Genomic DNA, 12,863 nt, shown 5'->3' with positions numbered 1-12,863 from the left:
AATATTTATCTGCTGATGCAAATATGATAGTATCATCTGCATAAGCTAAATGGTTCACATAGGGACTCCACTTTGGCATTCCATACTCCTTGTACCCATCCCTACAATGAAGTGCATTAAGAGCTCTGGATAAACATTCTGCAGCCAGGATAAATAAAGTTGGTGATAAGGGATCACCCTGTTTTACTCCCCTTGTGGACTTAAAGAACCCTTGAGGTTGTCCATTAACTAGTATTAAGTACCAGTTATTGGATACAATTCTATAAATCATATCTATTAGGATCTCCCCAAAACCTATTTTTCTGAGCACTTTAGTCAAAAATATCCAAGATACTCTGTCATAAGCTTTTGCCATGTCTAATTTGATAACAACATTAGCAGGCTTACCCCTTACTCTAATATCATGAACTATCTCTTGAACTAGTAAGATGTTTTCTACAATACTTCTGCCTTTAACAAAGCCTGATTGTTGTGGTGATATTAATGTTGGCAGTAGCTTAGTCAACCTATCATGGATGATTCTAGAAAACACTTTGCTGGTGAAGTTGCTTAGACTGATAGGCCTCATATCTGAGAAAGTGGTGATTTCTTTTTTCTTTGGAATTAGTGTCAGATTCGTACATGTGATGTACCTAGGCAACTCATGCCCACAAAAGAAAGATTTCACCATCTTCGTCATGTCCTTTGCAATTATACCCCAGCAAGTCTGATAGAATTTACCAGTGTATCCATCTGGTCCTCCAGCACTCTCTGCATTTAGTCCAAATACAGCATTCTTAACTTCCTCCTCCTCTGGTAGTTCATTAATTACAATATTTTGTTCTTCTGATACCATCTTAGGTATATACTGCAACATGTCAAAGTCACTTGGAAGTCTTTCCTCTGTAAATTGTTTTGTGTAGAATCTGATTGCCTCCTGCGCTATGTCTTCTTCTCTATCTAACCATTCTCCTCTATCATCTTGGATTCTTTTTATTTGCAATTTTCTTCTTTTTCCATTAACATGTGCATGGAAAAATTTGTGTTTCTATCCCCATTCACAAACCATTGCATTCCCGCTTTTTGTTTCCAAAACTTTTCCTCTACTGCATATAAATTGATTAAATCAGCCTGCACCTTCTGTAGTCTTTCTCTATTAGTGTTTGTAGGATGATTCTCAAATTCTTGCTCATGGATCTGTACCACTTCTGTCAAAGTATCTATATGTCTGAATATGTCTCCATATGAGTCCTTACTCCATTTAGATAGTGTCTTACTCACCCTTTTATGTTTACTGTGAAAGTTAAAGAAAGGGTCAGTACTATGATCTTCTTGCCAGTTCTCTGCTACAACTTTCTGAAAAGCTTCATGTTCCACCCAAAAGTTTAGAAATCTAAATGCTTTCTTGATTGGATTTCTATCTGCTACACTTGTTATAACTAGAGGAGAGTGATCTGAACCCTGTTTGATAAGATGCTCCACTTCTAAATTAGGAAATAAATTCTGCAAAGCTTGATTACCCAAGCATCTGTCAAGTCTTTTAAATATGCAGGCTGCATCTGATCTACCATTCCACCATGTGTACATACTTCTTTTGAAACCCAAGTCTGTTAACTGGCAAATATTGATACAGTGAATAAAGTCTTCAGTTTCATTAAATTGTACTGGCAATCCCCCATACTTTTCCATATCATCAATTATCACATTGAAATCTCCACCTACTAACCATGGGTTAGTCATAGTTGCTGCAATGGTATATAGATCATCCCATAGAGCTATTCTAGTACATCTATCTGTGCTAGCATATACTAGTGTCACATGTATTTCCTGTCCATCATCAATATCTGTGAGTTTGAATGATAGTAACTGTTCTGTGTCCATCTGTACTTCCATCTGAAATCTATCCTCCACAAATAACCAAATTTTGCCATTTAAGTTATGACAAGTTGTTTCCATATTTAACCATAATTTATACATGTCAATGTGTCTATAATGTTGAAAAGGTTCCATCAAGGCTATGAAGTTAAAATGTTTTTGCCTATTCATATTACTACCCTTTCAAAGGCCTGTTGTGAATTAACCGACCTTATATTCCATATAAGTGAGCAATTCATTGAGAGATAGTGTTGGCATGAGCTTTCCTTGTTAGTATACCTCCCGTTGCCTTTGGAGGTACACTTTTATCTCTTCCTTTAGCATTTTTCTTTTCTTTCTTTGTTTTTGCTATTTGTCTAGGAGATAGATCTTCTTTGTTGTTGTCTTGATTTGCTACTGCACTGTTCTCCAATTCATCATCATCTCCAATGTGAACTTCATTTTTATGCTCTCCTTGTGGTTGACTTTCTGTCTTATTTGTTATTATATTCTGATTCTCTGCCCCTATCTGACTACTGTTCTCCTCTATTCTATCTATCTCTCTGTCTTTGCTTTGAGTTTCTATGCTATTGTCTTGATTACCCTGATGTGTGTCTGCCACTACTGATGTAGCTGTTTCTGTTGAATTTGCAGGGTCCTGATTTCCTTGTGTTGCTGGATAGCTATTATTTGGTGATTTTTGGGGGGTGAGCACAACTTGTGGGCTGCCTGAATCTGCAGGCACCTTTTCAATTATATGCAAATCGTCTTTTGTAGCCTCACTAACTATTGTTTCCTCTGTATTCTGTTGCTTTTCTTGTATTATGTCTTCTTCCTGTATCTTTTGTTTCCCCATATTGTCGGTATTCTGGGTTACTTCATCTTCTATATTTTTGCTATTCTGGTTATTGTTATCTTCACTTTGACTGTTGGCTATCTTTGCTGCAGTATGACTTTTGCCAAAAGTTGCTTCTACCCATTGTTTAGTCTTATCTTCACCTTTAAGGTTGCTATCACTTGTTGATCTTTCCGCATTTTTCTCTGCTCCATCTTGCTCATCATCTGTGAGATGCACTAAAGTCTCAAATTTATTAGTGATAGCCGTTCCTTTGTCACCTTTATTATCTTTGTGATCCTTATTCTTGTTGTTGTGATTTTGCTGGGTATCATATTCTTTCTGGTTTAGGTCATGCTGCAACTTATTCTTGTTATTTTTATTCTGAACCACGTTCCAATTTTCATGAATCAACTTCCCATTCTTAAACACTCCATTCACGTTTGGTATCTGTTTCCCTTTGTCCTCCTCCTCTTTTTCTTTTCCTTTGTCATTTAGCTTCTTATCTTCCTGCTTTTCTTCTCTCTTTGGCCTATGCTCAGGGTGTAATATCCAGCATCCCTGTAAATCATGTCCTTGAATTTTACAGTGTGTGCAGTATCTCGGAAGATAATCATAGTGGATTTTTTGCCATTTTGATTTGACTGTTCCCGTCTCCTCTTCTATACAATTGATTTGAATTCTTTTTGGTAGTTCTTTTAGCAAATCAACTTCCACTTTAACCCTCGCACAACTAGGTCTGGTTTGGTTATTAGTGGCTTTGTCAATCACTAGAGGTTTCCCCACAGTTGTTGCCAAAGAAAAAAGGGATTCTTTATCGAACAAATTAGTTGGCAATCCGGGGAACGAAATCCATGCAATGGCAATGGTTGTTTCCTCCTCTGGGTTGAACCACGGATCCCACTTTAAGAATCTTAAGGGGAAATACCTATTCCTTACTCTGAGTTCCCAAGCTTTAGACATCAAAGTTGCATAATCCTCTAGTAATGATAATCTAATCAGTATGTGCCTCTCCTCTAAGAAACCAATATTACATGGTCCTTTAATTTCCAATTGGATCGGAATTGCCTTCCTCAATTCATATAGATCAGGACGTCCATAGGAAAATTTAGCTACCACAGCATATTGGAGATTTTGTCTCACTGTTAACTTCTCAAATTCCTTTTTTGTCCATGTAATCGTTGGCTCCCCATGCAAAAAAATAATAGGTTTAATATCTATAGGCTCCGCCAAAACTTGTTTTTTCTTACTTTTATTAGGGAAGTCATTTTTCTCAATCTTTAAAGAAATTTGTTTTCTTAGAGAAAATGTTTTTAAAAATTTGTAACCACTTTCTTCTCTTTTTTTTTAAACATGGGAAAATTTAAAAATATCTTCCACTATGCATTGAACACACTTTCTTCTTTTTCTTTTTTTTTAATTTTCTATCCGGTGTCTGGAGCCCTTACTGGTGAAAGTGCTAGATGTAAGTCTTGCATTTTATTGATGTACAATTGTCTTTGTTTTATACATAATAGAGTAAATCTGATAATTGAGAAACCCCGACTAAATCTAGATCGAGCATTGCAGGGCCCATTTGGGGGTGACGTTCCCAACAAGATTTTTTCTATATCCAGGGCTCGGTTAAAGATGAAGCAACCTCATTACTACACCACTACCCGTATTGGTTGAACACACCTTAATTACATCACATGAAAAATGTGTTACCCATAGATTCATCTGAAATTCATATTTTAAATATTATAAATAAGATGTTATTTGCTTTGTTATTGCTTTAATTTAGGAGGGATGATGATGATTAATGAGACATAACTAAGTGCGTAAATGTAATTAATTGAGTGGGAATTTCATGATTTGGGTGAAGATATATATGGAGTAAAACTTTCAACATTCCATCACTTGGTGGAAGACAAATTATGCTCCCCAACTAAGCTTAAATAAATATTTTGATGAGGCACCATATAGCTTCATAGCTTAAATATAATTAATTAACTCACCGCACATTCTTAGACAAGTAAGAAAACAAAACCAATAAAAATAATATAATATAGTAGTTTCTATAGTTTTGTGCCATTCTCAAATCTCAACCACACTTTTTCCCCTCCTTTTGCCTATATAAAATTTGGGTCATTGAATATATATAAAATAATTTAAAAAAAAGTCAAACCCTAATAAACAACTACCAATTTTACCTTGTGTGTGACGCACTAAATTTTTAGTAAAATGAAAGTTCAAGAGATATATTCATTTGAAGTGAAATATCTATAGCTAGGATTATTTTCTTTCCTTGATTATTCTTAGCTTGTTGTGAACTATATTTCTTTTTTTGTGAAACATCCATACAACCTTCATATTTCAATACTTAGTGAAAAAATCCCCGAGGTATTAAGGACATGTTCCGATGATGACCTCCTTTCGCCCCTCTAACTCCGCCCTACTTGTAAGCTCTAGGGCTGCAAGCTAATAATGCAACTCGATAGTGAAAATTATTTACTCATAATATAATTAAAGTAAGCAAAGTATACTCCACTATAGTAAAAGTCAAAAGAAATGTTGAACATTATAATGTGGTAACACACCAATAACCTATTTCTGTCTTGTCGTGCCTTTAATTAATTTGCTTCTAGCAATTTTATGGTACCGACATTTGTTGATAAACCCTATTTGTGAATTAAACCATGTGTTAATCATGACTTTAGCAACAAAAATAAATATTTTTAAGTGTTATTTTAGGAATTTAAGATAAACATTAGTATATCTTTTTCAATTTTTCTTCTTAATAGTGTTCAATTTTTAAAAGATAGTTAAGTAAATTACAAGTATATTTATAGTAATTTTTACTAAGTTGACATTTATATTTTTGAGAGGGAGAAAATAGATTTTAAAGCGCGATAGGGATGTAGTACGTGTCTTAAATCTATTTGTTCTTGCCAAATCCAATGAATCTAATCTTTTTAGTAGATGACTAAAATTAAAGTTGACTCCTTGTTGTCTTTGAGATAAGATGCATTTCCATTTTATTTATTGAGAAGTAATTATCTGTGTATGGTGTCATCAGTGTGTAGGAGTTCTAGAATATTTTTTCACATAAACCTTTTTGTCACTAAAAAGTTTAATTTATCTTTGTCATCTCTTATATTTTATCTCATTTATCCGTTTAAGCTTGTTATAAATAACAATTTTTTTAAGTATTCAATTATATTAGTACGTCTTAACATGCCTTATAGGATTGAGGATTTTAGTTCTACGAATTCAACTCTTTAAGGGTCGTAGTTTTAAACACATTATATTTAAAGTTATAAGCTCATATCTAGTATTGATTTCAATTCTAGTAAAGTTTTATATATAAATTTATGCTTTGCGTCGAAATTATTAGGTCCAGATGATTTAATATCTCAAAACTCCATATGCTTGTGTGGTTGTGCCTCCTCGCATATGGACTTGATTTATTTATTTTTCATTTTCAAAACACGTATAGTATAGTATATTATTATTATTATTTATTTATTTATTTATTTTCATATCATGTTGAATTGTGTGATCATCTTATAGAAAAATTAAACGGCTAAATATATATATTTAAGTATTTAATTATAATATGTTTCAGTAATGAGGAAATACGCTGACATTTGAAGGAAAAGAGGCATGAAACACGTTTTATTATTAATGGTTTATCATTAATCCCCATTTGGAACGTTAATATAATTTAATTTCTGTTTTTAAGGGCTAAATACTGATGATGACCAAGTTGAAAAAGTTATTAAATTTTGGTCAAATTGAGTGGACAATTTCATGATTTGGGCAAACAAGGTCAAGGAGAAATTCTCAACTTTCCAACAATATAATAGTGGAAGACAAATTATGCTCCCCAACTAAGTTAAAAATCGTCATTTGCCACCATAATATAGCTCTTAGATTAATTAATCACAATTCATTCCAATTAAGTACAATATGTAATAATTTAAAAAAAAAAAACCGCCCAGCCGTTTCATTTCCGTATTGGAGAAAATGGGATTCGAACCCATATTACAATTTTCCTGTAGATCGATTTAGCAAACCAATGCCTTAAGCCACTCAGTCATATCTCCAAGTTATTGATCGAAATGAAATTGGATGTGTCGGGGTTGGTTGCTTGTCCGTAGTAAGGGCTATCTGATCCAATCAACTACGTAATGTAGCATGCTAACGCGCGTACGGCTGGCTGATGAAAATAGACTGAATATCAGAGATATTTGTGTTATTTCGTCATCGAATACTCAGCAAATTATAGACCACTTTAAATTTTTATTTTCAAAAAATAATCAACTCCGCAAATATCTCTTCCATATAAACAAATCTTCTGCATGCAATATGTATATGGCCTTAATTTGACAAAAAGTCTATACACTTGTTTGCTTCTCTTCGAATATTATTATCAGTGTTTGCAACAAATTTTAAAGTGATAGAAAACAAACTAAAATCACAAATACAATATGAAAGAAACATGATTTTATTGATAAATAGTGTGGGTATAATTATGTTCCTCCCTTGATTCTTCTCTCATAAAATTTATCCATGATTCGAGGACCGCACGGTGTATTTCTCGAACTAGGATGATTTGAGTTTGATATCTTTATGAATATTCCATGAATTTGCGGAATATTTGAGATTCTGATCTCTTTATGGATATTCCATAAATTTGTGATGGAATTTTCGAGATGCGAATATAGTAGCCTTTATATAGGCATGAACTAGGTTAAGTAGCCTCCAAAAATCCTAATTAAAATTAAACACACTTTGTAGAGTCTCAACTCGAATTGAATGTAGAGTCTCACAAAATTTTAATGTCTACGACTAGTCGCTTGGTTGACTTTCAATCGATATCTGCAATCTTCATCAATAATTGTCCTTAGATGATGAAGTCGAATGTAGATAATTTGTTTTCACTTTTAAATCTTTACACCTCATTATATTTTGCTAATTGTAACCCTTGTTTGATATTTCATTAATCATATATAGTTCTTTAATTTATTGCATTCTCTTGTACTTCCTTAGGACAATTGAGGAGGTGAAGAAGAATTACATATTTGTAAAGGAATTCACCTTTTTAAGAAAAAATTATTTCATTTGGATTCTCATGTATATATTAGAATAGATTCATTAACAGATTATATTGTGGACTAGAAGAAAATTGAAAGGTGTTAGCTTCGAGTTAAAGAACTCAATCTTTAATCGAGTGCACCATTTAGCTTTTTTATAGTATAATTATCAACAGGTAATATTATATTAATTTTAATAAAATAAATATATACATAAAATATCTAGTTAATTTTATAAAGAGATCACTGATTCACGTATCCCATAATTTAGGCTATAAATAATTCGCCAGCATACCTAATATCATGTGAAGCAAGAACTAAATGAGTCTGAACTTTGACACTATGCTAAAATGTGCGAGTATCTCAACTAAAAAACATATTGTTGAATTATAGTGAGTTACTAATAATCTGAAAAGATCTAGATGGCTTCCTTCTTCTTCTTCTTTTTTCCCTCTCTTTTTTGAACAAATATAAAGCCAAAACTGTTGGGAGTTGGGAAATGACAGATCAAGCACAAAATAAATTTATATATAATGTGTTCCAGCAATATGCCATGTCCTCAAATTCATGATACCTCAAAAATTCATCACTATTTCCTATGACAAATACTAAAAGATTACAGACAAACTACATGTGAGTTTCTTCAATTTTGCTATAGTTGATTGAGAGTGGAAAGACCACTAAATGTCACAAGTGATATAAGTAGTGTCTAAAGAGAAGGCATTAGTATCATTCAATGTGAAAAATTAGGATTTTTTAGTTTTTTTTAGTTTTTCATCCGGTGTCTGGAGTCCACATTAAAACCCCGATTAAATTCGGATCACACACTGCCGGGTCCATTCGGGGGTGATGCTTCCACCAGGATTTTCTCCATACTCATGACTCGAACTCCAGACCTTTAGAAACAGTCTCACTACTGCACCACAAAAGTTTATCACAAGGCTTAATTAATTTTTAGTGACCTAGCATCCTAGACAAAGGTATTTGATCTCAAATCAATATAAAAGTAAACATCTATATCATTCATCATCCCTGCTTTAATATATCTCTAATCACATGGGAAAGGAAGATCAACTTTTGGAGATATAGATTGCTGGACCTGCCTACTACATCTTTTTCTTTTAGTTTCAAATTCAGTGTTTCATATATGTATTGAAGCACTTACTAATTCATATTCGCATCATGTAAAGTTTCATAAAAGGAAAAACAATATCTACCAGAATTTTTTCATACACGGATATGAAAGCTCTGGGGTGGGGGTTGTAATAAGAGGTGAAAAGGAGACAATCAATTGAAATGTAACTTATGAAACGTGATTTTCCTATTCACATCGAGGGTATTATTTTTCCGATTTTTAAGGAACATGTTCCCTTTAGAGGACCATTAACAGTAACAAGACTAATTTTTATGAACATTATTTATGAGTAACATACTTCTTTCTATTAACTTAAACTTTTTTATTTATTAAAGCGAGCAAAGGTCTTGAATGCTACTTGATTTTTAAGATGATCTATTAATAGTTATATTATCTCATAAAATCACTTTCTTCATTAAAAGAAATATTAACACCATATGATTACCTAGTTGATGAGTATTCTAAATAATTCTCTATATCAACTATAATCAAGCGCAACTTTCACATATAGCAAACATAAAAATCATATTTCATATTTGTATGTTATAGTTATAGTTTGCATAATTGCGTTCCATAGCAAATTTTATGTTTGCTATGGAGCTTTTGATTTGTTTAATTCACCACAAACATCCAACTTTATACAAATTGTTCGGTTTTGTATAAATTCATTTATACATTGTAATTTGTATGATAAGATCTGTATTTGTATAATTATAAGTGTATATGACAAAAATATATGTATTTGTATATAGACTTTTATCTCGCTTTATACAAACACAAACGCATTTTATACCGAAATGTATAAAATGACTAATTGTATACCGAATCATATGACAAAAAAATGGGATGTTAGATGTGAATTACAAATAAAATAAACTATGACCATAACATTTAATTTAAATTAATAGTTTGTTATTTCATACAATTTTGTCTACTTAATTCCTCTGTCTTTGCACTAATTAATAGAGTATTCACCTTATTGTCATCGTTTAATACTTCATCAGATTTTTTGTTTTAATTCGATACTTAACACAAAACTTCAAATTCATCATTCCATAGGCCCATGGGCTTTAATACTATGAACTTTCTAATGGGCTGTCATCTTCGGGCTTGAAACTTTTGGGCCTTAAGGTATAGACATTTTTTCAAGTTACACTTAGGCCTCAAGGACAAATCTTTTCTTTTAGGTCACGTGTAATGTATGTGCATCTTTTTCTTCTTTACTGATTATAACATACTAGTTGCTCGACACGTGCATTTTAAAAAAAATAAGATATGAGAAATGAAGAAGAGCCAATATATATGTATCACTTTTACATATATTATCTATTATCTACCTTAACATTTTGGTGGTTCGAGTTGAAATATAAGAGCCAATATGTGTCACTTTGCCATTTATATTGCCTAAAGACCCTTGTGATAAAAGTAATTGTGTGTTTGGGGGCTAAGTTCCGCTATGAGAAGGTAGGAATTGTTGAAGATTCACGTTTATGGGTTTGATGGCTTTTGGTCTTTTTATATAATCTTGGGTCATTTTTCACTAATAAGCTACCTATTAGGATTGTGTCAAGTCCAACGTCTGTTTCTTTATGACAATTTTTTATCGTTCTATGAGAATAGGAGATCACAATATTCTGATTAAATGAGCACTTGGCATGAAAATCAAATATTATTGTTTGGAATTTTTAAATTTAGAATTGAAGTTGTTTCTTGTATATTTTTTGCAAATAAAAAAAAATATAGGCCGACAAGTACCGCACGATAAGGCTTCTACATCAGCATTGGAAATAACGACCGATACAGATATTAAAATTATTACATTTATTTATTTTAGCAAATTAACAGAATAATATTTATCTTTACATATTATTTTTTCAATAAATAATTATATAAATTACTAAGTCAGATTTGTATTTTTCAAGTTAGAATTGATGAGGATTAATTTAGTAAAACAAACCCTTAATTGTTCATAATATTATTAAATTATTTGTCTAGTTTATAAAACAAACATAAAATTAATTATATTTTTCTTATTTTACCTTACAATTAATTCATTTTGCAAACGTAAATAAATTTATAAAGTCTCAACTAAAAAACATCAATTTTATCTAACAAACTAAAAGAAATAAATCATATAAATTAAAATAGAAAAATTATACAAACGTCAGTTAACAAGTCATGTCACATGTGTCTCTAGAAATTTCCAAAATAGACAGCAATATTTAAATGAAAAGAAGCTTCCACGACTTTGTATTGGCCAGTCAAACAAGAAATTCATTTAATTGGCACCTACTCCAACATTATATCACAAAGTCCATAGCAATCCGCTCCCATTTTCTCACCGAGCTATAAAAGAACACCAAAGAATCAATAACACAGCCAAAACAAAATCTTCAACACAACTAAAAGTTTATTATAAAAATATGTCAAGAGTGAAATTGCTTGGTGTTAATGGGAGTCCAGCTAGTCAAAGAGTTGAATGGGCTTTAAAGATAAAAGGGGTAAAATATGAATTTATAACAGAAGATTTACAAAATAAAAGCCCTTTACTTCTTAAATCCAATCCAGTTTATAAGAAAATTCCAGTTTTGTTACATAATGACAAGCCCATTGCTGAATCACTTGTTATAATTGAGTATATTGATGAAGCCTTTGAAGGACCATCTATATTGCCTAAAGATCCTTATAACAAAGCTATCGCTCGTTTTTGGGCTAAGTTCCTCGATGATAAGGTTATTTTTTTTTTTATTATTTTTTATGTATGCTCTCGTTTGATCATAAATTTTAAAAAATATTATTATTTTTCTTAGTGCTTACCAGCGGTGTGGAAAGCTTTGTGGAGCCAAGGAGAGGAACAAGAGAAAGATAAAGAGGAAGCTTATGAGGTCCTTAAAGTTCTTGATAATGAACTTAAGGACAAGAAGTTTTTCGGGGGAGACAATATCGGATTTGTTGACATAGTAGCCAATTTTGTCGGATTTTGGATAGAAATTGTTGAAGAAGCCACTGGAGTTGTACTCGTGACTAGTGAAAAATTTCCTAATTTTTGTGCTTGGAGGGATGAGTACCTAAATTGCGACAAAGTTAAGGAAAATATGCCGTCCAGAGAAATGTTGCTTGGTTTTTTTAAGTCTCGGGTTCAAGCTGCTACGGCTATTCCCAAATGAATATCTAAATCCAATTTTCTATGGATTTAGTTTTACACACTTGTTAGTAGTTTTTTTACTTTATTTGAGTCGAGGGTGTATCAAAAATAATATTTCTACCTTTTGAAGGTCTCTGTAAAGCTGCATACACATCAATACCCTCTCCAGGTTCTATTTGTGAAATTACATTAAATATGTTATTGTTGTTTATGTTTTCCTTTTGGGAATAAAAGTTGTCATTTAGAGAAATATTTATCTTGCCAGCTTTCTAGGAATAAGACTTGTCATGACAAAAATAAAGGTTTTAGTTAAGTTTATTCATCGTTATACTATCGATTAAATATATTTCTGCAATCATATAAGTATTTAAAAATATTCCTATGTGGATGAATCGCCCAAATTCACTTTAAATATCCCATTTCTATAAAAATAACTAGATATTTAAGGCCCGTGATACGGGCCCAATATGATCAATTATTAATCATTATTTGACAAATATTAAAACATATTTCTATAGCGTTCTGATCAACATTAATTAATATTGATCCTAGTAAAAAAATTAGTATTAAAAAATATCAAAAAATAACCATAAAAGAATATAGTGCATTGAATGGTGTTTCTCCTTCCTTAATTAAATATCTTAATTTTGAGTTTTGGATATGAAAAAAATTCTTAATAGAAAGCTCTATATCTAAATGGGCAACTCCAATATAAATATCGAATACTGAATAAACATATTAAATTAAATTAACCCAATAGTATTTTAAAGTATAATTGATATTAGCGATGGGTAGATTCATTTTTTAAGTTGTAAAACTCTGAAGTATAATATTCAA

At 31.7% G+C, this 12,863-nt stretch overlaps 2 protein-coding genes across 2 annotated transcripts; one reads left to right on the top strand and one right to left on the bottom strand.

Annotated features, from left to right (window-relative positions):
* Positions 1–2,089: 2,089 nt before the first annotated feature.
* On the bottom strand, positions 2,090–3,631 carry LOC125823399 (uncharacterized). The gene has a single exon (XM_049502780.1). It carries the CDS (start codon positions 3,629–3,631, stop codon positions 2,090–2,092), a length of 1,542 nt encoding a protein of 513 aa, XP_049358737.1.
* Positions 3,632–11,219: 7,588 nt separating this feature from the next.
* LOC125823378 (probable glutathione S-transferase) lies at positions 11,220–12,272 on the top strand. The gene is made up of 2 exons (XM_049502761.1): positions 11,220–11,613; positions 11,692–12,272. Exons 1-2 carry the CDS (start codon positions 11,305–11,307, stop codon positions 12,046–12,048), a joined length of 666 nt encoding a protein of 221 aa, XP_049358718.1. The 5' UTR covers positions 11,220–11,304; the 3' UTR covers positions 12,049–12,272.
* Positions 12,273–12,863: the final 591 nt, after the last annotated feature.

This window comes from Solanum verrucosum, unplaced genomic scaffold (genome assembly GCF_900185275.1).
Source record: "Solanum verrucosum unplaced genomic scaffold, falcon-dt-bn FXZP01000013.1, whole genome shotgun sequence".
Taxonomy (NCBI): domain Eukaryota; kingdom Viridiplantae; phylum Streptophyta; class Magnoliopsida; order Solanales; family Solanaceae; genus Solanum; species Solanum verrucosum.
This window is presented reverse-complemented; position numbering and strand designations above follow the sequence as displayed.

Excerpts from the sequence above, each read along its gene's own strand:
- LOC125823399 (XM_049502780.1), bottom strand. The coding sequence starts at position 3,631 with ATGTCTAAAGCTTGGGAACTCAGAGTAAGGAATAGGTATTTCCCCTTA.
- LOC125823378 (XM_049502761.1), top strand. The coding sequence starts at position 11,305 with ATGTCAAGAGTGAAATTGCTTGGTGTTAATGGGAGTCCAGCTAGTCAA. Across the intron at positions 11,614-11,691 it reads CTAAGTTCCTCGATGATAAG|TGCTTACCAGCGGTGTGGAA; the intron begins GTTATTTTTTTT and ends TATTTTTCTTAG.